General features: G+C 17.8%; 2 protein-coding genes across 4 annotated transcripts; one reads left to right on the top strand and one right to left on the bottom strand.

Moving 5' to 3' along the window:
- The first annotated feature begins 56 nt into the window (after positions 1–56).
- Positions 57–4,089, top strand: GluRS-m (putative glutamate--tRNA ligase, mitochondrial). Its single transcript, XM_086916307.1, has 10 exons — positions 57–376; positions 558–816; positions 908–1,142; positions 1,902–2,097; positions 2,193–2,407; positions 2,773–2,995; positions 3,123–3,283; positions 3,394–3,557; positions 3,629–3,786; positions 3,851–4,089. The coding sequence occupies exons 2-10, from the start codon at positions 717–719 to the stop codon at positions 3,929–3,931; spliced, it is 1,533 nt and encodes a 510-aa protein (XP_086772433.1). The 5' UTR covers positions 57–376; positions 558–716; the 3' UTR covers positions 3,932–4,089.
- A 3,762-nt stretch (positions 4,090–7,851) lies between these two features.
- On the bottom strand, positions 7,852–26,665 carry LOC100864593 (diacylglycerol kinase eta). Of its 3 annotated transcripts, XM_086916310.1 has the most exons (22): positions 25,226–26,665; positions 24,660–24,864; positions 24,069–24,205; positions 23,775–23,866; positions 23,568–23,698; positions 23,136–23,304; positions 22,959–23,061; positions 17,446–17,768; positions 16,840–17,148; positions 16,603–16,754; positions 16,261–16,504; positions 15,659–15,927; positions 15,031–15,287; positions 14,582–14,867; positions 14,068–14,295; positions 13,760–13,862; positions 13,388–13,657; positions 13,011–13,305; positions 12,592–12,909; positions 12,184–12,279; positions 11,822–11,953; positions 7,852–11,710 (listed from the first exon to the last, which is right to left on the bottom strand). In XM_086916310.1, exons 1-22 carry the CDS (start codon positions 25,262–25,264, stop codon positions 11,420–11,422), a joined length of 4,449 nt encoding a protein of 1,482 aa, XP_086772436.1. In that variant the 5' UTR covers positions 25,265–26,665; the 3' UTR covers positions 7,852–11,419. The 3 variants fall into 3 exon arrangements, with proteins under 3 accessions (XP_086772436.1, XP_086772435.1, XP_086772434.1); XM_086916309.1 differs by lacking the exons at positions 22,959–23,061; positions 23,136–23,304; positions 23,568–23,698; ... (2 more) ...; positions 24,660–24,864; positions 25,226–26,665 and adding exons at positions 20,276–20,417; positions 21,868–22,047 and having other exon boundaries at positions 17,446–17,765; XM_086916308.1 differs by lacking the exons at positions 22,959–23,061; positions 23,136–23,304; positions 23,568–23,698; ... (2 more) ...; positions 24,660–24,864; positions 25,226–26,665 and adding exons at positions 20,276–20,417; positions 21,868–22,047.
- Positions 26,666–27,590: the final 925 nt, after the last annotated feature.

Genomic DNA, 27,590 nt, shown 5'->3' on the forward strand with positions numbered 1-27,590 from the left:
TATTTTGTTTCAAAATCTAATTTTCTAATGATTAATTTTGAATAATTAATTTTAACAGTGTTAATCAACAAAAGAAATGTGGTTTATTATCTGTTAATTTGTTTATGCTTAAATTGCAATTTACGTTTAAAATAAAATTCCTAGTAAATACTTGCATTTAGTTACTAACAATTGTCATGTAGCACAATTGTTACGATTTACATATATTATATATATTTGAAGTAAGCTGCGAAGATTGATATTAGAACAAATTATATTTATATATAATACAAATTAATTTTATATTTCATTTTTTTAATAATATTATTTAACATAAATATATAGATATTGTTAATATTAAATAGTATTTTTATATTTTTCAAAAAAATTTTGTGAGGTTAGTCAATAAAATATTTTGTTAGAAGTATGTATGTGTGTGTTATATATATATATATATATATATATATATATATATATATATATTTCAAATACATATTCATTATACATGTGAATAGAAAAAGCAAGTACAATTGAATTATGTGAATTAGTTTTTAGTAACTAATTTTTGTTCATTTCAGCACTATTGAAAATAAAAAGACTTTAATGAATATAATTAAATATTTTATATAATTATAATTTATATTTCTTTTTCTGTAGTATATGAAATAAAATAGTTTTACATATAACAACATTTAATGAAATTTATTTTAAAATTTTAACATAAATCAGTTTAAAATATGAAGTATAACATATTTCGTATTGTAAATGTTCAGTTTATACAAAAACGATTCATCAAAAAAATTCAAGTAAGAGTTAGATTTGCTCCTAGTCCAACTGGTATGTAAAATCTCTATTATTTATTTTATGAATATTATTTTCTTGTGAAATAAATAATCTTAACATAAAATTAATTAAAAAATAATTACAGGTTTATTACATGTAGGAAGTTTAAGAACTGCGTTATATAATTATTTATTTGCTCGTGCTAATAATGGTACATTTATCTTACGAATTGAGGATACAGATCAAACTAGATGTATACCTGAAACTATAGAAAAAATACAAAATGATTTATTATGGTCTGGAATTATACCTGATGAGGATCCAATAAGAGGAGGACCTACAGGACCTTACATACAATCGAAACGACTTGAAATATATAAGTATGACATAATTTATATAATTCATATCATTCAATTCAAATAATAATAAATATTAAATCTATTTTTTTATTATAATTACAGATATGTAAATATAATATGAATTTTATATTTATAAAATTAAAAAATTATATATTATATAAATCTTTCTATTACTTCTATAAAATTATTAAATATAATAATAATATTTTATATCTTAAAGCTTATTGAAATTTTTTTTCAAATAAACATATATCCAAATAAACATAGTTATATTTTATTTTTTATATTTCAAATAATTATAATTTAAGTAATTATTTATATTTATAATTATTATTATTACATTATTATAATTCGTAATTGTTTATAGCTGTAGAAAAATTAATATTGTAAGCAAAGTTCTATTTTAATATAATCATTACAATTTATTTATTTTAGTTTTAATTTAAAATTTCTTTTATATAAATTAAAAATTTAAAAATTCATTTAAATAAAATTAAAAGAATTATATTATTGCTTTTAACAAAAAAATAGATATTATCATTTAAGAAAACAAATATTAATATTATAATAGAAATATATGAAAAATATATTTAACATTTTTTGTATTTTATAAGAAAATCATTTTAAAAATTAATATACTATTAATTAATCTCTTATTATTATTTAAATTTATTATTTATTATTTAAATTGACAATTTTAACAAAAAAATTGTTTTATATATATTAATATTCTTTTAAATATATTAAAAAGCTATCAATATATCACTTATTAAATTACAGAGAACAAGTGCTTAAGCTCATAGACAATCAATCTGCATATTACTGTTTCTGTACAGAAAATAGATTGCAGTTATTGCGAAAAGAAGCAATAAGAAATGGACAAGTGCCAAGATATGATAATAGATGTAGAAATTTAAGTAATAATGAAATAAAAGTAAAACTTGATAATGGAGATCCTTTTTGTATTAGATTTAAGGTATAAAAAAATAGTATTACCATTATATGATATATAGCATATTAATAGTATTATATTTTTTTAAATTATATTTTTAAACATTTATATATTTATAGTTATCTTCTGAAATAAAATATTTTAATGATTTAATATATGGTAAAATAGAAAATGATATCACAAAAAGAGAAGGAGATCCAATTATTATTAAAACAGATGGTTATCCAACTTATCATTTTGCAAATGTCGTTGATGATCATTTTATGGAAATATCTCATGTATTACGAGGAATTGAGTGGCAAGTATCTACACCTAAGCATATAATGATGTATAAGTAAGTATTTATATAAAACTTATAAATAATTCACTTAATATTATCTTTTATTTCATCACTATTTATAAAAAATATTTATTATTTATATAAGTATTTAGGCAAATTATTAAATTTTAAATATTCAATAAAATGATTTTTAACCAAAAATGTCTATATAAATATTAGATTTTTAATTTTAAATTTTAATGGCTTAAGAGATTTTTATTTTTTAAAACTTTTTTTTTAATTTAAAAGTAATTCAATATTAACAATATGAACAATATTTTGAAAAAATATAATGATTTTAAAATAATAATTTGGTTAAAAATTTTTCAAAAATTGTAAACTATATATATAGAAAATAAATATTAGTATAATTATTACAGAGCATTTAATTGGACTCCACCTATATATGGACATTTACCTTTAATATTAAATTTTGATGGAACTAAATTATCAAAAAGACAAAATGACATAAATATAGAATCTTTTAGAAAAGAAGGAATCTTTCCATTAGCAATGTTAAATTATATTATTCATGCTGGTGGTGGTTTTGATAATAAAGAAGGTGTTCATTATATTGATAGTTATGAAGAATTAATTAAACAAGTACTTAAGTTTTTGCATTTTTTTTTTATAATATATTGGTCATTAATATTATATTTTGAATTAATATAAATTGTAATACATATATTTTTTCTACTATGTATTTTATTTTGTTTTAATTATTTTACAGTTTAATATTTCTAAGATAAAAACAAATTCTAATAAACTTTCACCTCCAAGATTATTAGAGTTTAATAAGCTAGAAATAACAAAATTATTAGCAAATGAAAAAAACAATAAATTTTTAATTGAAAGAATCAAAAAATTAGTTATGGAAACATTTTCAAATAGGTATGCATAATTCATCTAATACTTATTTTATTTTCTTTTATTAAAATTTTATTATATCTAATATTAAAATTTTTTTAATATTTTTAATATTATATTAAATATTATTGTAGGCAAATTGATGAAAGTTTACAATTAGATGAACATCATATTATTTCTATATTAAAATGGGCACAGAATAGAATATCAAAATTAAATGATCTTGTATCTCCAAATTTAAGCTTTTTATGGATTGTACCAACTAAACCATTAGATACTACTTATTTAGAATATTTAGGTATAATTTATTAAAAAATTTATATGTAATTAATTTTATTAAATTTTATATACAATTATTTTTTTTTACAGATACACTTAAAATAATAAAAAAAAAATTGGATGAAATTGATATTCAAAATTATAATAATATATGGATAAATAATTATCTAAAAAAATTTGCTAATGAACATAAAATTCCTTATCCAACATTAATGAAACTTTTACGTTTTATACTTAGTGGTTTAAAAGTAAATATAAAATATTATAAATAGATCTAAAATTATTTTACATAACATATTTTAATACTTTTAGGAAGGTCCACCTGTAGCTGAAATGATGGAAATTTTAGGAAAACATTCTACACTATTAAGAATAAAACGCTATATTTCTTAAAAATAAAATTATGATCAAAATTTAAAAAAAAAATTATAAATTTGTTATATATTTATAATTTAATATTATAGTTGTAAATGAACTTTTCAACTACAATTGTTTTGTATTAATAATAGAATAAAAACAATTCTAAATAGAATAAAAATTTTGAATATCTATTTCAATTTTTTTATTTATGAAGCATTTGTTTTTTTTTAAAGATGCTTAAAAGCATTTAATTTTATATATATAAGCTATTAAACAATTTTCATTTTTATTTATATATGAATTATATATATAAGAAGTACTAATAAATATAAAAATATATAGGATTCAGATGTTCTATATAATTTTTAGTCTTTTGTAACAAGATAATAAAGATCTATGAATTAAAATTTATCTATGATGATATTTATAAAGAATAGTATTTTTTTCTTATATTATAAAAATAAAAATAAATTTATAGTAAATTTATATATATATATAAAATAAAACATTTATAATATGAAAAATAATAATTTTTTTTTGAATTAATTTAATTCAAATGTTAAATATAATGTAACATGAAAATAAATATTATTACTATTTTTTTATTAAAACTTTATAAACAAAAATAAAAATATTACATTTTTAAAAATTAGTGCTGCTGTCTAAAATTTATTTATCAATTTTCAATCAAAATTTTCATTTTATCCAAAACAAAAAAAAAAGATAAAAATACTGTTTAAGTTCATTTATAAAGAATTATTTTCAAAATACTTATTAATATTGTATATTTTTTATAATACTTCTATAATTTTAAAACATATAAAAATAATAAATATACAAAAATAAATACACACAATTTAGATTAATATAATTATATAAAGATAATAATTAATAATTATATATATAAATATATATATAATTATATAAATATAATTATATTTATAATAATAATTATAAAGATAATATAATAAATTTTGATTAATAATTTTATTTTTATTTTATATTATCAAATATTGAAAAATTATGTGAAATATAAAAGAAAATATCTTACTTGAAAGAATAAAAATTTTAATATTATGTTAAAAATATTATATCATGTTATTTCTTTATTCTTAAATAATGCATACCAATATTAATATATTAATATTAGTATTTTTTAAATAATTACTTATATAATAATGATATAAATACCAAATTAATTTTTTAAGATTAAAATAATACATATGATAATAGTTTATAAGAGCATAAATTATATTTTTTAATACATGAAAATTTTAATGAAAAAAAATATTTACAAATATTTTTAAATAATAATTATATTTGTATCTATGTATATTAAATTAATTCTAGACAATAAAGAAGAATAATTAAGTAGTAAGTAACTTATACAATATAAAATTATTTCTTAAAACTATTATATAACTTATTTTAAATATAAAATTTATTATAAGAATATTATTTTATAATTAATTTATCAAATAAGTCCTATTTTCAAATAGTAAATAACTAAATAAATTTAAAATAATTCCATATTTTAATATAGAAAATTATCGTAAAAATAAAATGTATTATTGCTTTCACTTTTTTCAACAATTATAATTATGTTTTTTTAAATTATATATTTGAAAATATCATTCAAAATACTATAAAAAAGTGATAGATTTCATTAAGAATGAAAGATGAAGAAATACAAATACATTAGATATATAGTTTTCAACAACAAATATATATTACTTTAAAAATTGACTTTGTAAATAATAAATAAATGAAATTGATATTTTTTTTTTTTTATTAAATTTGAATTAAATAAGATATTTTCTAAAAAAATCGAATTGAATGTAATAAATGTCTTTTTTTCTTTTTTAAAGAATGAGATCCATCATTTTTTCTATTTTGTATATAATTTTAGAAGAAGTTATTTTTAAATATAATTGATTATTGTAGGAAAAACATTAGCAGTAAATACTTAAAACTATTACGCTCTAAATGATTTCTTTAAAATATTTATGATAGTCTAAAAAGAGTTGTAAGATATGCAAGACTTACGTAATTATATGAATTTATTAATATCATTTGTAGCAAGGAAAAAATTTTTAAAATAAGTTATAATATGTTAATTTTGGAATTGAGTAATAATCGTACATCATAATTTAATCTAAGATTCATTTTGAAAACAAAAAAACACTTTCGAGTGGCTCGAAAGAATCTAGTCGAATGCATAGGACATATATTTCTTACAATTTTAGATAATATAATGTATTATCTGATTTTTTTATATAAGAATATTTTAAAATATTTTATATAATAAAATAAAAACATTTTTCAAAAATATAAGAAAAAAATAATTTTATTATTCATTTAATTTTTTTATCTTTTATTAATTAATATCAATTATTCATTAATTATATATAGAAAAAGGAAATTTAAATGAATTAAAAAAATAAAACATAAATATATATTATCTAAAATGAAATAAATTTTTCAAAATCTTTAAACTATCTCTCTTTAAATTGTACATATTTTTTCATTATTTTTTTATCACATAATATATGCATTATAATTATTACATAATTTATTCTCATTAAATATTTTCAGAAATATTAGATATACAAGTATGAAATTACAATTGATTGCTTAACATTATATATAAAATATTATTATAATATCTATTAAAATTTGTAAATTATAATTTTTATTGTAATTTTAAATAAATATCACATGCAAATTATTTTTATAGATGTTTATAATATTAAATATAATATTTTTTTTGGAATGCATAATAATGTAAGATTGAAATTAATATATATTTAATAATAATGTCAATGAATCAAATACTAATTGAATACTGCTTACATATTTTAATTAGAAAATCTAAGATAGGCACTTTTGTCCTTGCAAATTACACTGAAATGCAACACACACGCGCATACATGCACGCATGCATATACGCACACACGCACGTATTACGCACACGAGAGAGAGAGAGAGAGAGAGAGAGAGAGAGAGAGAGAGAGAGAGAGAGAGAGAGAGAGAGAGAGAGAGAGAGAGAGAGAGAGAGAGAGAGAGAGAGAGAGAGAGAGAATTAATTTCATTTTGTATTATAAATTGAGCATTTGATAATATTTATAAAAAAAGCATAATATACAATTATAATAATATATTATTAATAATATTTCATTAATATTTATATTGTAAAAAGAAATAAATATAATGAGAATGAGAATGAAAATAAAAAAATGAAAAACAATTTAACTTCTATTTTTCTTTTTTTGTTTTTTGAATTAATAAATTGAATCATGTAATATTTCCAATTTTTGTTAAAACTACAATATCTCATTTCAAAAGGATTTAGTTATTGTGTAATTGTAATATTATGTATAATTACAATTATATATGTGTATAGACTATGTATAGACACATGATCTGTACATAAATTTTCTATATATATCTTTATAATATATTTAATGCATTTCACATATTCATATTATATAAGTATAAATATTATGAGTATATGCATTAATATATTATTATAATAAAAAGAATAAACATGATTCTCTTACACAATAATTTATTAATTAATAATATTAATATGAGTTACAATTTATAGATTAGCTTTTTTTATGATTTTACATTAAAGAGATCAATTAGATTTATAATTTATCAAATATATTTATAAAGCTTCATTTATTTCATTATAAAATTTATTATGCAAGAGAATTTATTAGTATTGATATCTTATAACTTTTGATATATGAAATATTCACTAATAATACTAATTCAAGAAGAAAATAATTATTAATATATTATTTATAAATTTAAATTGAAATAATAAATTTAAGATGAAATTTATCATTATTAATGAATTATTAAAAATCATGTTAATCAATGTTTTTTTAACATTTTTTAATTATTTCTATAGCAACTTAAAATATCTTTAAAATTATTAACATAAGTTTATTGATTTAATTTTTTTTTTATTTAATAAGCTTAATCATACTAACAAAAAGATATAAATAAAAAAAAATATGAATACTGAGATCAATGATAAGATATGTATACATACATACAAAGCAATGTAGTAGTGCTTCGTCAATTTGTACTTCATAACATATAGATATTTTCATCAATACTTCGAATTAAGGATTGAAGAATGTGTAAAATAATAATTTACTCGTATACTTTTAATATTTGTGCAATAATATTCTACTTATATTAATAGTTAGTCATAATTTTTTAAAATAGAATTTTATAACCTTAGTTTTGATACATATAATCTTTTTTTTAATTTATAATTAACGAGGCATTACTGATCAAGTTAGTTGTAACATTAAAAATTTTTTAAAATTAATAATAATTAATAAATGGAGTGTAACAATAATATAAATATAAATGTAAACTATAAAGTATGATATAATATAATAATGCAATATATATAATATGGATACTGAAATTATTAATAATATATATACAGAACATTTATAAATACATATATATATATAAACACATTTTATATAAGAAACACACACATACATGCATGTATACATATATTACGCACCATATTATATATTCCAAACTGAATATAATACATCATGCACACATTATCATACACACAGAGAATCATATGTGCTCATTAATCTTATAAGAGATTGATATTAATGCATTAAATGCTGTGAATTATGAAGTGAATAAATTTGAAATTAGATATTATCCCAGATAGTTTTAAATTCTATCACTCTTTTTAAAGTGAAAATATGACCGAAGACAATATAATAAAAAGATATTAAATCTCAACAATTTAGCCATAGATAGTTCTGAAAGATAGTGATTCCTTTTTCTGCATTTATGATATATGTTCATTTAAAATAATTAATAGTTATAGCAATAGTGGCAATAACTACAATAATATTAATGGTTACATGAGCTTATTTATAATAAATTACTTCAAAGTTAAATTGATTAATTTCTAGTTAATAAATGTAATGTTATAGAAATCTTATATATATATATATATATCTGAATTTTAATTGTCAATCGCGTGCTAACATAGTTAACATAATAATATAATTTTAACATAGCAACAAAAAAATTATAGTACGTTTAAAAAATTTCCTAAGTTTTTCATTAAATTTGTACATAATATTTTTATTGCCATTGGCAGGTATTTCATACACATTTTTTTTTATTATTATCAGTATTATTATTATCATCTTAATTATTATTTATTTAAAAACTGTTATAATAATGATTATAGGAATTTCACTTTCATTTAATTATGTTAGATTGTGTTAAAAATGTTTTCTTAAGCATTTTTTAATTTAAAAATTTAAACATAATAAAACATTAGATGATAAAAAAATTGCAGAGCACTTTATGTACACAGTGTGTTATTTTTGTATATATGTGTATGTATATGTGTATATATATATATTTTATGTAGATTTATATATAAATAAGAATTTACAGTTATATATATTTTTGTATATACTTAAATTCTAACATTAATACATTAAATGTAATTTTAAATATAAATAATAATTAATCTAACAAATAATAATTATGACCTTAAATTATTATATCTTAATTTTTGTACTTGTAACATGAAATTAAATATGCAATTATTGCAAATTTTATAAGTCACAGTACTATAAGCTTACTTTATTTTTTGCAGTTATATATTTGTACGTAATGTTATGTATTTATTTTGTTCAATAAATTTTCCATTAATTCTTTATATTCATTGTTTAGAAGTATTCTTGATTAATAAAATTTGTAAGTGATTTTTAAATTATCTATAATTTTATTTTTCAATATTTAAAATTTTTATTACATAGAATATTTAAGAACAAAATATATTATAAACTACTATAATATAATAAATTATACTACTATAATAAACTTTAATAAAAAAATTAAAAAATTTGCTACAGATATAAACAATTAGAAAAATGTATTATTGTTATTATTGGTAAAATAAAAGTTTTCTAATTGAAATCATAAATAGTAACAAACTCAATTTATTTGAAAGAAGCACTTTATGAGTTTTTTTAGCATATTAGGATTTATTTTAATTTTTATTAGTTTTTATAATTTTTATTTATTTTAATTTTTATTAGTAAATAAAAAAGGATTTCTTCAATACTAAGAAATGAATAACAAACTAACGATATAATAAATAATTGCTAAATGATATCTATAGAATAAATTAAATAAGTACAAGTTATAGAAAAAAGTCAAATAAGGTTTACAAAATAAAATATATTATATTTACATACATATAACTAGCAATAGCCAAATAGTAATTTAAGAATTTTCTTTTTAATTTTATAAGTTCAAAATATGAAATATAAAAAGTTACATAAAAAAAATTATTTTTTCATTTTATTACATATATATCTCTATTAATTACGAAATAGAATTCTAAAATTTATATTGTAATTTTTATTAATAAATTTTAATTTATACATATAAATGACTTAAATTTTTTAAACATTTCATTTTTGTCTTTATTTCATTTTAGTGACAAATTAACTTTCATATGAAAGTACTAAATTATATTAATTTTAGATTATTAATTTTATTTAAAAAGCTATAAATTTTAAATATTATCTTTTAATAAATATACTGTAGTTTTTCCTTTTTCCTAATATTTATACATATACATACACATTTTACTTTTTGCACAGAAAAATCGAAATAAAATAATTGTAAATTGAATATACTTATATAAATAACATAATTGACTTATTTCAAATTTAAATTTAGAATGTGGTTTTCAAATACATTAATACTGTTATAAGTAAATTTAATACGATATTCTGAAATTCTAAATATAAGTTAAATATAATAAATATAATAATATAATACATATTTTTAAACTTATATAATATAATTTATATTAATATATAATTATCCAAGTCTTTAATTTTTGTATAATATTAAAAAGAATAAATATAATTCTTAATTAAATTATAATTTTTAATTTAATCTAATATTGAAATATTTGTTTATAATAATATAATAAATGCATTGTTAATATTATGCTCATATCTAATAATATATGAATTATTTTATTAGACATGTCTATAACATATTAATATTTTTAAAAAATTAAAAATTTCTTAAAGTTCTTGTATAATTATTTGTCTTTTGACATAGAATCAGTTCAACAATTTGGCACAAGTAATATTATTTTATTAAATACAGCAGTGTAGAAAATAATTTTCATATAACACTGCTGTGTCACACTAAGTGCCCCTTTTTATTAGAATATTCATATTATATTTGTATTCTAACTTTATTGTTACAATTTATAATTTTTAATTGTATAATCTTTTTCCTATTTTTCAAATAATATACATTTTTATCTATATATATTTGTAAATCTATGTTTAATAGCATCCAGATAGTTATTAACTGGTATAACATTTTCTTTTATTTTTCTTTGATTGTATATTTTATACTTTTAATTATTAATTAATACTTTTAATTAATTGTATAGTTTTAATATTTAAATAAATATATTTAATTATTTAGATCATTGATAGCTTGTAAGATTCGTTTAACATGTCCTACTTTAATAATACCAAGTTCTTTGAGATCTCTACGGGCTAATGATAATAATTCCCTACCTCTTATATCGTGAGAAATAAACTTTTCAGTATATTCACCCAACTGTAGATTTTCCAACCAGCAACATACTTCTTGTACTCCCCATGTAGTAACTTGATCTCGAGCGAGATTTGTTCCAGAATTAATTCCTGAACGTCGAAACTTTAACCAGAACAAACCTCTATGACGATTCTTTTTATCTCCCTACATATTCAAACAATTTTATAAATATTATTGTATTAAATATATTCTAATCAATATAAATTATATTTGAAGATTTAAAAAATATGTTACTAAATTAAGAATTTTTTATACCTGTTCATCTGATGGTAAGTTTTGTAAATATACTAATCCTGTACCTCCTTCATCAAATATACATTTTTTTAATTCTTGTTCCATACTGGCCAAAGAAAATGAAAGTTTATTTTCTAAGTCTTCTCGTAATTTCTGTATTATAAATTTTATTTAGAAAATTATTAACAATTATTAACATATTAAAAAGAATTAACCCTTTCACTGTTGATTGTTTGATCACTTTGATTTTATAATCCTTCTAATGATAATATAAAACTTTATATTATATAGTTTATTTCATTATTTATTATATAGTTTATTTTAATCTCAAACAATAATATGCGAAAGTACAACAGTGAAAGGGATGTTAATTTATTACTTACTAAATTATGTGCTTTATCTCTGAGTAATTCACATGAATCTTCATAAAGTTGTCTTGCACTTGACACCAATTCTGTTACTACTGGTCTTAAATTAATCTGTTGAATGGAAATTAAATTATTAAAAATATATTACTTTAAAAAATATGTAATAATAAACAATATTAATAATAAATTATATTAAAAATAAATTAAATAAATAAATAAATAATATATTTAAATATAAATAATAATTCTTTAAATAATTTATTTAAAGAATATATTTTATAATTTAATAATAATAAAAAAATGTAATAATATTTTAAAAATATTTATATTATTTATATTTAAATTTTTTATTATATATTATATATTTTTTTATTATAAAATAATTATAAATGAATTATAAATATAAAATAAGAAATTACTAACTCCTTGCAAAATTTTTCCATCTGGATGAACTTGTTCAAGTGCTTGTGCTGTTCGTGCTGCAACTTGATATAAATCTGGTTCCAAACTTGGATGTGATATAATGAGAAGTTTAACCCATTTAACTAAAGTTGTAACCACTTCAATAAATCCCAATAGAATATACATTTCTTCCTCATTTAAATGTGTTGGCTTATTATGTACTTGAAGAAGTTTAGGTTGTGATTGTAATTGTGTGCTTAAAGTTGATATTGATTGAGATATTGCATTGAGTGTATTGCGTTGTTTCTCTTCCCATGTTTTTAAAGATGTTTCAAGTGCCTATTATAAAAAAAAAAAAAACAAATTACAAATAATAAATATAGTTGTAAACTATATTTATTGACGCATATTGTCACTAATCTTAAATTAATAATATTTACCCTATTTCTGTAAAGCATTTGCATACGATTTTTGTGTATAATACGTATAATACCAGGAGGTTGAATCCAAGCTTCGCCATCAACTTGTATAGGTACTCCTTCATCACCCAAAATATTAATTTGAACTGTTTGACATTGTGCAATTCTATGATGTTGTAAATTAATTAATCGTGATGCAGCCATTTGAACAGAACCAAATACAGCTACAACTTCTAATATACGATCATCAAATGAAGGTGCTAAAAACAAATCTCCTTCTTTTGTGCCTCCCCAAAAATTTGTACCACCCATAAAACTGGAAAATATATTTTTATAAATATAAATATGAAACATTGATAAAAATATTTTATATTTTATTTTTATATTTTTATATTTACCTTGGAATGTTCAATACAACAATTCCTTGTAATGAAGGTAATGGTATTCGTTGGCCATCACATTCTAATTGTACTCTTTGTTCAAGATTTTTATATGTTTTTTGTAACCATTGTTTAGATCCTAATACACCATACCACATATAATTCTTTGCTCGTGATCGACATTTTTCAGGATGTTCTTCCCTTTTATGATGGAAATCAAGACTAATTTTTGCATCTATGCCAATTCCAAAATAGTTATTCATAACACAACGTTCAAAATAACCTTCCCTGTAAAAATTAAAAAAAAATTATTTTAATTATTTATCAATATTATTTGTAAATAATTAATATTTTATTTTATTTTACTGTATTCTTTAATATATAACTTACATTAATGTTTCATCAGGATCCATCAATGGTGATACTGCAGCACAAAGTGCATCTGCATTTGCAAGTAATGCTTGACTAATAAGTCCAGTTCCTCCACTAACATCTATAAATTATATAAAATATAAATTGTTATATCATAAAAAATATGTAATAATTATTTATGGTTATATATCATATTTCAATTTAAAAAAATATTCGATATCCAAATTAAAATATGATTGATTTAATGTAAAATGGATCTTGTTATATTTTTATATTATTCTATTTTAGAGTAATTTAATTATATAAATATTAAAACATTTACTTACTTGGCCACATAGGTAACTGAACTAATGGATTGATAATTGGAAGTTTTTTAACATCTTCTGTCTTATCAACAGATTTGATTCTTTCATGACGTAGACTTGTATTAGAGCCACCAAATCTTGCAGCTGTAGCAGCTAAAGAAACAACTTCTGATGCTTTCAACAAACTTCCACTACTAATTCGACGTGTTGCTTGAGGAGAAAAACCCAATTCTGGTAGTTCCACACTTACTAATCATTCATAAAATCAAAAAGTAATTATATTAGATAATAAAATTTTACAAGTTTTCATATATTGAACATATTGAACAAATAATTTACAAAAAAAGTTATTAAATAATATTATGAATTTTTTAAAAGAATATTTACTATTTAATTATATTATATATAATCACCTATTATCAATATTCATAACATCTATAATAATCTATAATAAATATATATATATATAATCAATATTACTATATTGCTACAAAATTATATGAATTTAAATGTAAAAATTTAAACATTAACTTACATCTTTCCATACTTTCATCAGTATGTCGTCTTAAATAAGGATTCATTTTATATTCTGCATCTGAATCATGTTGACTTTCAATTGACATTGATGGACTAGGAGGATTAATTATAACACTTATTGTGGGTGGAAAGCTACGTTTTTCATTTGTTGGAGTAGTATCCGAAGATACAGTAAAGCAACATACAGGGCGTAATAAATCAGATGCTTTGGCATCTTGTTCTTTAAATTTATTTGCCTTGTTTATATTTTGTTCTGTTGATCCCATTTTGTACTTAAATTTATTCTAATAAAAATTGAGCAAATTTTAATAATATATTTAATATTTATATTAATATAATAATATTAAAATATTAAAATTCACAATAATGGAGTAAATTTTTCCATAAAAATATTATATAAATATATAATATTAGTAAATATATTATATTATTAGTATTAATTATTACCTCCATTTCTATAACAGTAGAATATTTTGTTGATTTCTTAAATGATCGTCTAGCAATTTCATTTGTAATATCAGTATTTTCTAATTCATTTTCTAAATACTCTCTTACAGAATCATATTCTTCTCCATTTATAATACTAGTTAAATCTTGTCCTATTAAGCTTTCAGAATTTTGTAATTCACTAGTGATCATTTCTGAATTATCAGGGGAATCAATGTGTCTAATTTCAGAATCAAATGTATCACTACTTATATATCCTGAAATAAAATATATATAAATAAAGTATAAAATATAATATGAAAATATACATATAAATATTTTTAAGTATTCACATTATAACTATAATATTTTATCATTCAAAACGATTTGATTTATTTATATACTATTTAATTATTAAATAAGATTAATATAATAAAAATTTTTTTTATGATTATAAAAATAGTATAAAATATAAAAAGATATTATATCATAAACAAATTTTAAAATAATAATAAATAATTTAAATAAATAATTTTCAAGATATTATATGAATAGTATTTTAATAGAAATATTGAAGAAAATAAAGTTTAAGTATTCATATAACAAAAATTATAAATATTTATATTAATGATATTATTATTACAATTACCTTTAAGTGCTTCCATTTTAGCTTTATTTTCTGATTTTTGTTCATGTTCTGGCGATTGAATTGAATCTATGTCAGATGAAATGTCTTGTGTAGTTCCATCTTCTGAAGGTGAACTTGTATCAAAAGTAGTTCTTGTAATACTAACTTGAAATTCTGAAGAAATTTCTATATTATTGGAATCAGATATTTGTTGGTCATTAGATTCAAGTATTTCTGCTTCTTGTTCATTATCCATACAAGGAATCATAGACGTATGAAAGTTAAATGAACTAAAACAAAATCCAATAAATATTAATTACCAGTAAGTATTATTTCTATGTTTGCTATTTATTATTCTTATATATTATATTATTATTTTTATAATTAAAAATCTTTCAATTTGTAAAATTTAATTTTTTTCTTAGAATAATTTTTAAAAAACGATAATAACTTTAGAATTTATTTTTAAATACAACTTCATATATTATCAAAATACAATTTCATATATGATATTTGAATATCTATAAATATTTTCATGTGTGCTCAAAAAATAAATAATAAATAAAAATTGAATTTAATTTTTATTAATATTTTCTATATGATACAAAAATTACAATATTTACCCTTGTAAATTTTCACTATTTCGTCTACTATCAGCAAAACCATCAGGAGCAGGTAATGTTAATATCTCTTCAGGTTGAGAATCTCTTCTAAGATCTGGTATAGGACTTAAAGATGCTACATTAGGAGTTGGACTGATACATACTGAATTATCTGTACTTTTTACAGATTCTATTAATGTTTCTACAGATAAACTTTCAACATGGTCTACTTTTAAACCAGGAATATTTAATTGTTTTTTTTTGCCTAAGATATATTATTTTTTTATTATTAAAAATATTTATAATAAAAGAATAAAATAAAATTAAGAATTTATTTAAAAAATTTTATATAATTATACTTACTCAATATTGAATTTATTATTGTACTATCATCTAATGAACTATTTGTATTTGCTATTTTAATATCATGTTTTGAGTTAACATTAATTTGATCATCTATAACCAATTGAGCATATTCTACAAGTTTTCTTACAGTTCTCTTTAAACTGTTTGCTCTAAAATTTTATTAGATTTGGAACAAGTTATAATAAATGATTTATTTATATTTTAAATATTTAATAAAATAAATATTTAATATACCTTGACATAACAATTTCTTTATCTGCAAGTTGTTTTCTTTTTTGCACTTTTTTTAAATTTGTTATATCTTTTTCTGGCTTTTCCAATACTCCTTTTTCATAATTATCAGGTGAAACAGAAATTTCAGTATTTAAATTAATATTATCAGCATCATCTACAGTTAGATATTCTTCTTCTTTGCATAATATTGTTAAGAACAAATTAAGTTTTTGCTGAAGTATTTTACATTTTTCTTCCACTTGTTGGTCCTCAGAATTTATATTTTCCATTATATATGCTGCAAAATCTTTTATTGTATCACATAAAATTCTGTAAATAAATATTTCATTAATATAATTTTTTTTCTTTTGATTTTGTTTTTTTCTTACATCACATTTTAATGAATAGAGATTTTTATATATGTATAATAAAAATATAATTAATTAAGTAATAATATTTAAATATATTTTATAATAATAATATTTAAAACTAAATAAATTGGATAAAATTAATTTAAATAATAAATTATATATAGAAAGTTTATTTTTAAAAATAAGTTATCATTAATTTAATTTTATAATTCATATCATAATTTATACTTATATACACTTTATAGAAGATACATACCTAATACTAGATAAAATTATATTTTCTTGATCTGATTCCAAAACATTTGTTATATGGGTAAGAATATTCTCTTCATATTGACTAGCAATATTTGATTTTTGTACAGTATCAGAATGATTTAAAACACTTTTGGGACATGGCAAAGATATAGTACGCTCAAAAGTCATAATACTCCATCGATCAAGCATTTTTGTGCCTGCTTTTTCATATTTTTCCAACAATTGGGGTAAATGAGCATCATCGTCACAAGAAGATCCCCAACCCAAAACACGTGCCAAATCATTTCCTGTTCCCAATGGTAGAACTCCAACTTGACACTGCTTCTATTTTAAATTTTTGTACAAAAAATTATTTTGTTAAAGTTTAAAAAATTACATGCACATTTAAAAAATCTTTGTAAATTATATGTTATTATATTAATTATATACAATTCATTACTTTTATATTGATATAATGTAATGAAATAACTATATAGAGATATACTAATATAGAGATATAAATTAAATCATTATAATTTTTTATCTATTACATAGCACACATTGCAAATAAGCAAAGCAATAATTAAACATTCAGAAAAAAATATTATTTCTTACAATAAAAATAAAAATTTTAAATATAAAATATATTATAAAATATTTATTAATCTACTGTGCAAATAGAATTTTATTCTTCTTAAATTATTTATTATATACAAAATAAAAATTTTGAAATTCCTACAAAGCTCTTATTGCAGATAGAATTACAAATTATAATAAAGATATTATTTTTAATTATAAAATATTTTTTATGTAATAGTTATACTTGTTATCTTTCAATAATAATTATAATTATTAATAATTAATGTTTAACATATGTATTAAATTATCATTTAGTTTTCTTTTTTTTATAATTATAATTAATTATAAATTTTATAAAAAATTTATAAAAATTTTTTGTTAATTAAATCTTTATACTTTATTTAAAATAACTATACATAACTGAATGATATAACATATTAAGATAAATGATTTCTTTTTAATTTTAATTTTTTAATTTAAGAAAAATATATAGAAATAATTATAATATATTTTATTATATTTCTATATGTATATGTTATGAAAAAGCAAAAAAAGAAATTTTTAATTATATCTAATAATTTTCATAAATACAAAAATTTTCATAAATGAAATTAAGTAATTATTAAAATGAAATTATTTTAAGAAATATATATGTTTAAAATTTTATTTACAAAAAAAATCTCATAATAATTATAAATATATAATATAAATAAATATGTAGTAATTATGGAATATTATATTAAAAACATTTTTATCAAAATAAAAAATAATATTTCTATTGTAAATTAATATATTATATATTATTATATTAAGAAAGAATAATAATCAAGATATAATAGTAAAAAATTTGACTAAAAAACATATTTAAAATTATTTTGCATATGCTTATTTTCTAGATTACCTAGATCAGGTTTGACCAACTTTGCTATAAACTATACAATCAGTCTATTCATTCCTTTATCTAACACTCCATGCTCATACACGTTTATTTGAATATATGCAAAAGATATACAACATATTTAAAATTAAAATTAATATAAAAATCTATATTATTTTTTACTTCATTTGAAAGTTTTAACTTTCATTAACTGATAGAATAATTACATAATTTTTCACCTTAATGAAAAATAAAATTAATTTTTATAAGCCATATTTAAAATAAAATGATAAAACTGATAAATTAATTAAAATAAATTATTTCAAATTATAATTTTATTGTTTATTATAAATTATAATTTTTATTTTATATAAAATTTGCTCAAGTCACAATATAGTTTAGTTTTCAAATTTAAATTTTCAATATGATAGAACAATAAAGAAAAACAGGCAAAAAAGCACATTTAGCTTGCAAATTATCAGTTGATCATCTTTGATCTAGATTATATATAATATTAAATAAACCATTGCGCACATAGATCCAATTAATAAATAATTAATAAGTTAAGGAATAAATATTAATTTTACAAATGCCATATTTTAGAATTGATATCATTAAATTTTTATTAGTTCCATTGTATAAATTTTTTATGTGGTAATTAGTATAATTACATAAGATATATAAAAATATGATTTAGAAATTATTCTTTAGTATAAAAAAAAATTTTTTTTAAAAAAATATAATAGAAATACTTAAATGATCATCAAAATAGTTATATTTTGTTATTTAATTAAAATATTAGAATTATTAATATTTAAGTTATATTTTTCAATGAAAAAAAAATTATACAAAAATTAAGATATCTATTTTTCATATCTATTAAAAATTGAATACAATTTTTTATGCATTATAATTGAATAATGAATCAAATAAATTAGATAATAATTAATTATTAAAGCATCTAATCATCTAATTATAATCTAAAGCTATTAATTTAATACATATAAATCTATACACTATTAAATTTATAATTAACAATATTTATTCCAAGACAAATATACAAAATTTTGTTAATTGCATAATATTATGGGCAAAATAATATTTAATAATTCAAAGAATTGTTTAAAAAAGAATAAATAACTATATATTGATTTGATTTTTATTTTTGAATAATTATTTAATAAAGTATTTTTTATAATATAAATAAAATTAAAATCTAAAAATCTAATATAATTTTGTTAAAATTAATTTAAAATCTTAAAAATTCCTATATCTTTTTGTACTAATAATATTTGTGAAATTTATTTTCAATGCTATCATTTGCAATTATACTTTATATTACCACTATGACTGCAATCTATAGTTATATGGAACACTATACAATTCAATCACACACCTTTTGAATCGTTTGGTGCAGCATTCCATTACAAATCCAAATCCAGAGGAATTAATTCCATTGTTATAATCATAGGGAGTATTGTTTTGTACTTTAATCCATATTCCACTGGTTCCAATACTGCTCCAGTCTCTTAATTACACTGAATAATATAACAAGATAAGTGAAACATAAAAGATAAATTTATAAAAATTTTGTCCCGTTTTTGAAAAAGTAAGGCTACAATTAGAATAAACATGAATATGTAAATCGAATATAAATCGTGTATATATACGTAAACAATTAAACAAATGAATTTTATATATGTGTTATATTATACGTGAATTTTTTAAATGAAGTAAGAATTCGTATAATCATATTAATTGATCAATTGAGTTTGATTTTTCAAATTACTGCAATAAATATTTAAGAATGATAAATATTAAGAATTCTTTAATTCTATTAATACATCAATTATATAGTTTCTAATATATAATTTGAAGTATTTAGTTTTATTTTCGTATTATTTTTTTCTTAAAGCAAACATTATTTATTTATATTTATTTATATATTTAAAAAAAATTGAAAAAATTTTCTGATATCTATATAAAATATTTTATATCAGAAACATTTTATTATTAACAGTATATTGATAATTTAAAATCGATAAATTCATATATTTTTCATACTAAATTATTTATAATAATCTATATATTTTTCACTAAAATATATTTTTTTACTAAATTAATAATTTTTCAATATACAGAAATCATATAAATGTGAAAAAAATATTAAATTCCTTTATTAATATTTCGTGTATTATTTATTAATTAACATTTGTAGAATGTGATTCTTATTATTAAATTTATATTATGTTGTTCAGTATATGTTCATAAACAAAATTCATTTGTTTATTGTATTGTAATCATACAGTTCATGTAATAATTATTTGAAAAAATTTTATTCAAAAATCTTTTATATTGCCTAATAATTATTCCCTTTATTTTTAAATTTTTTTATATATATTGTTAATATTATTTACATATATTATATATGTAATGTATTTTTTATTGGTATATTATTAATGTTACATATTAACAATATATATATATATATATATATATATATATTATATTGTTAATATTGTTTATATATATTATAATTTTATTGAACATTGCAATATTTATTAAATATTATAATTAACAACAATACATAACATAAATTATAATACAAGTGTATTTTTTTAAATAAAATAATTTTTTTCCTATACAATTTTATATATTTTTTTTAAACTTTATATCTTACAAACATTTTTTAATAAAATATATAAAATATAAAGTTATGAATTTATAAAAATTATAAATTTATAAAAATTTATAAAAATTAATAAAATTTTAATATTAGTAATTATTTAAATCAGAAATATACAATTATAATTGTATATTGATTTAAATTATAAATTTAAAATTAACTAACTTTCAAACAATAGTAAATTAAAACGAATTATATATAATATGAAATTCTAAATTAAAAATATAAATAATAATATGTTTTTTTAAATATAAATAGAATATTAAAAAATTTTCAAAATTACATGCTTAACATACACTTACCATCTACAAATAAAGTTAATGAAGCTTCATGTAAAGAATCCTAATACACAAACACCAGTATCATCTGAAATAAAATTATAAAAAAGACACACCATGCGTTTAAAATATGAAAGCTTTTCATTATTATATACTTAACCTTTCTGTAATATTTGCAAAATTATACTCTCTTAATTTATTCTAATATCAACTAATAAGTTTAAAAAATAATTAATTTTAAATATTTATTTCTTTAACTTTTATAAAATTTGAGTTTAAATTATAGTGTGATCATATAGAGTGATCATTCTTTTATATTTTTCATATTATATTTTTAATTTAAAAATATAATAATAAAAATTTTTATTATTTAAAACGTATGAATAAAAATATAAGTTAAAAAAAAATAATAAGAAAATAAATAGAAATAAAAAATTTATGATTATATAACTTTTTTTTAGTTTTTTAAAGACAATAAATAATCAAAATTAAAAACAAAAAATAGTTTATAACTTTTTGTTATTGTAATCTTAATTTCTATTACAATAACAAAATCATATTTAATAATTTTAAAATTAAAATATATAAATTTAATATCTGATAATAATAATATCTAATGTCATAGATTTTAAAGTATTGAAGGTTTTATTATATTAATTAAAATAATTGAATATAATTATAAAATTGCTTTGATTGGTGATTATAATTACAACTAGACAATAAGATAATATAGCATTCAAAACAATAATATAAAATACAAACATGCTAATAATAAAAAGATAAACTTCTTTATTATTTTTACTTCAAATCATTATTTATTAAAATAATTTTATGATTTCTAAATGTATAAATAATTATAATTTAAATATTTCATGCATATTAATATTCTATAGAATAGTAGCTTTTGCATAGCATAAACATTTAAAGTGAATATATATATATATATATATATATATATATATATATATATATATATATTTATTTATTTATATATATATATATATTAATTTGATAGCCAAGAGCTGTAAATATATACTACATAATATAATCTCATGCAATTAACAAGTATTTATCAAGCCAAAAAATTATTTAATTTATTTATTTAATTTACTTACATGCATTCCTAGACGATCAATTTCAGAAAGAACCCAACCAACAGATCCATCTCCACTGCATACCAAAATACGAAATGGATCAAAATGACGAAATAATCTTAATCTATAAAGTTATATATTAATAAGTTATATTCTCAAATAATTTAAAATTATAAAGAAGTTTGTAAAACATTTTACCCTGGTCCTGGTCCTCCTTTTATAAGATCAAATACTTGTGCTGGATTTAATAATTGTTTAAATCTTCTAAGAAATTTAATACCTTGATTGTCACCAGATTTACTATTTACAAATACTAAAAGTGGACTGCATCCAGTAGGTCTTATAGCTTCCCAAGCTTCATCGCTACCTATAAAATAGTTATTACATTCTTTATAAAATTTTGAAAACTATTGTATTGTATAAAAATAATATATATATATATATATATATATATATTAAGATTTTTTTAAAAAACAGAAAATTTTCTATAATAATTATAGATTCTATACATATAAAAAATAAATCTAATAAATTTAAAAATTCATTAAATATGTACATACAATTAAACTATAAAAAAATATAATTAATAAAATATTGGATATGTTAAAAAAATTTTACAAATAATGTCACCTATACTATGCAGTGCTGTAGGAGGAACTACACTCAATTTAACTGGTCCTAATGGACATTTAACACTCATGGCAGGTCTACAAGCTGTGTGTACTGTAGCTCTACACCATAAACATCTCCAATCTTGAAGCCTATGTAATTATAATAAGAAAATAAAAAAAAATTTTTAATTTGAATTATGCATATATTTAAAATATAATATTATACCTGAGTACAGAACCACAAGTTTTATCACACACAGAACATTTTGAGGATACCGGTAAATTGCCTTCCATCCATTGATGAGGCATAGTAATGTTCTATATAAAAATAGTTTAGAAAATATATTATAATAATTATAATTTGTTTTTAATAAAAAACTACAACAAAATATCACTTATTATAACAATTATAAATTTCATTTTATTTTAGCAATTCCACAAGACTATGTAAAGAATTAATATTAAAAATCAAAAGAAGAGTTAACAGAATACTAATAAATTATAATCTTTTTACATATACCCCATCTTTATCCTCAATAATGTCTTTGCCAATAGATGCTAAAGTGGTCCATTTGCAATTATTTATTGCTTTTATACTACATCGTTTATGAACTTTATATTTACATATTTCACAACTTAAACCATGAGAAGTAACACCTGTAATATATAAATATAACATATATATTATACATAATATGTATTATTACTTATAATAATGATAATTATTGATATTTTTTATAATTTATTACATTAAGATAGAATAATATTCATATGAATTTATAAATCAAAGATTGATATACACATAATTTTTTATTATCCTTTATATTATTTCATTTTTTATTAATTAAATTTAGTATTATAAAATATATACTATAACAAAAATTATTAATTATCTATTGTAAAATCAAATTATTTATAATATTAATATAATATTATAAATAATTTGTATAAATAATAATATTAATTTATAATATAACATATTCTTATTAAAATATAATGTTAAAATATAATATTATGTTGTAAAAATTAAAAAATTAAACTTATTTAAACTTATTTTAATAAATACATGAATTATTATAATAAATAAAATGATATATAATAAAATATTTACCATAAAGAGCATCTCTACAAACATTACAATATGTTGGTCTTGCATGACTTGTTGCATACCATTGATGATTACCACTAAGCATTTCTGCAATTCCAGAATCTGTCTGAGGGCAATTCTTTGTTACTGTTCTTAATGCATTCAACCAATCTTCCATTTCTTGTCTACTTTCTCCACAAAGAACTAATGATCGAAATGGAGTTATCACCTTAAAATTATAAAGAATATTTATTTCATTTGACATGATATAAAAATATTTAAAGCATATTAATAAATTATTGTATTCAATATTGTAACATAAGTATTTATTGTTATTTTTTTCAAAATGTAAAATAATATAATTCTACAAAAAAATTATGAATTATATATAAATTGTTTTACATAATATTTATATTTTCATAAGAAAATTATCATATTTTTCATTTTTTATTGATCTAAATTAATTATTTATATCATTTAATAAGCAATTTTACATTTATTTTTACAATTATCATATAATTTGTCATATAATTTTGAAAAAGTTTTCTATATGTATTTATCTATTTTTTTCATATATAAATTAAAATTACCTTGAATCGAGAATGGGTTCTTTGTTGCTTTGGTGACATTTGAATTGTAATTTCAAACAAAACATTTGAATGTATATAATTTGTACATATCTCAAACAATTGCAAATATTATGTTCAAACGAAAATCGGTTTTTGGACATACAAAAAATATAAAAAAACGTACTGAGCATCGAAATAATCGAAGTAATAGTTATGTGCACGATTTTTTCTTCTTCTTTAAGCCATTGCTATGTCCTATTTTCCATGGCGCATGTCATGTCACTTCATTTATAAATAAATATTTGAATAAAAACATAATGTATTGTTGTAGAATTATGTATATTATGCACATTATTTTGTTTTCAACATATCTTTATTATTATCATATTATTAAAAGTTTTTTGCTATAGAATAAATAAATAATGAATATAAAATTTAAAATAAAAATAAATTAACTATTATGGAATATTTTAAATTCCTATCATAAGTTTAATAATACCAACATATATGAATAATTTATATTATATATTGATTATGTAATTAATTAAAATTTAGAAAAATGAAAAAATTATTTAAAATTATGAAAATACAATAAAATATACAATTAAAAGAATAATTTAGATTAAAAAATAATTTATTTAAATACAAATTATAATCGGATTTCTTATTAGCAGCATTTCTTATTAATTTTTTATAATATGTTCAAAAATTTATAATAATATCAATAATGAAAAATGAATACATAAATGTCATAATTATATCATAAATTTTTAATAAGAAAATTTAAAAATATCAGTTTATATTTAAATAAATAAACACATTTTTAATATATAAATTCATTTGTAATTTTTAATTAATAGACGAATAAACAAATATTTATATATATAAATATGTACATATATACATTGTTCTATTAGATGTTCCATAAAGACTTTTAGTTTAGGTTACTTGTGAAATGTTAAAGTGTTTTGATCGCGATGATAGAAATTATGACTTAAAAAAATAATAAAAATACAATAAATTAATATTTAAACATTATTTTAATTTAATAATAAACTGAATGATAATAATTTAATAATAAACTAAAACTATAAAACAAATTAACTTTAATATAAGTGTTTAGAATAATGTTTGAATTCTTCAAGCGCAATGACTAAGTGTGTGAATCTAATCTTTCTTATTTTATTTTATTAGATATATATATTATAATTATAGAATTTCAAAAATAAAATATTGTATCTTTCTATACTATCTATACTAGTAATAATCATGTTAGAAAATAATTAATTACAGTTATCAATGATTGATATTTCATCAATAAATTGATTTAAAATTGTTTATTGTTTTCTATATCTATATTTTTTAATTTATTACAATTTATATAGTAAGTACGTTATAGAGAATCATCTTACATATATATTAAAGGTGATTTCACACTTTTAACAACATTATGGTCGATATTATAATGAATTCATGCAATAGCGCAGTTCATTGAATCTTAATTAACGAATATAAATAAAATCACACGATAACTAATGCGATTTCAGTTATTGTCGATGAAATTAATCTGAAAATCATTTATAAATCTTTTAATTATTCATTACTCCACAATTTTTGAAAATATCAAATCAGTATATAAAAATTATATATACATGTCAATAAATACCACATATTTATTATAACAATACAAATTGATTTAGATTTCAATATTTTATCAATCAATAAATTGCAACATATGTCGTGATTTTATGAATTTTCGATGTTTAACTCAGAAAATATATACATTATTAATTGTGAATGTATATTGTTTTGAAATTTTTGGCGCGAATTTTAATTAAATATTATGAAATTCTAATATTTTAATATAATGAGACATTGAGATATTTAATCACATTTTGTATATGTATGTAATATGAAATCTTCATTTTTAATGTTATTTTTATTAATTAGTAAATAACATTCAAATATTAAAATAAAAGACTATATATTTTTAGACTAATTAAAAATCACTTTATTTGTTATATAATTTGTTTAAATTATTTAATTATTGTTACTTAATTCAAATTTAAATTTAAAAATTATTTCAAAAAATTCATAAAAAATTATTTATTTGAAATTTAAAAAATATAAAATTTATTAATAATGAAAAAATTAAAGAATTATTTTAGAGATCACTAATATGAATATATATAATATGAATATCATAAGAATATCATAATTTTAACAATTTTATTTTATTAATTCGTATTATGAAATAAAATTATTTATGAATAAAATTAATATTATGCTTATAATATTATTTTTAAAATTAAAATAAAATATTATTAGTAAATATTTGAAATTTATTTTCTTTTTCTTATTATGTATGAACATTGATGATGTAATG

Source organism: Apis florea, unplaced genomic scaffold, assembly GCF_048593485.1.
Source record: "Apis florea isolate Af1SG1 unplaced genomic scaffold, ASM4859348v1 contig_3802_pilon, whole genome shotgun sequence".
Classification (NCBI taxonomy): Eukaryota; Metazoa; Arthropoda; class Insecta; order Hymenoptera; family Apidae; genus Apis; species Apis florea.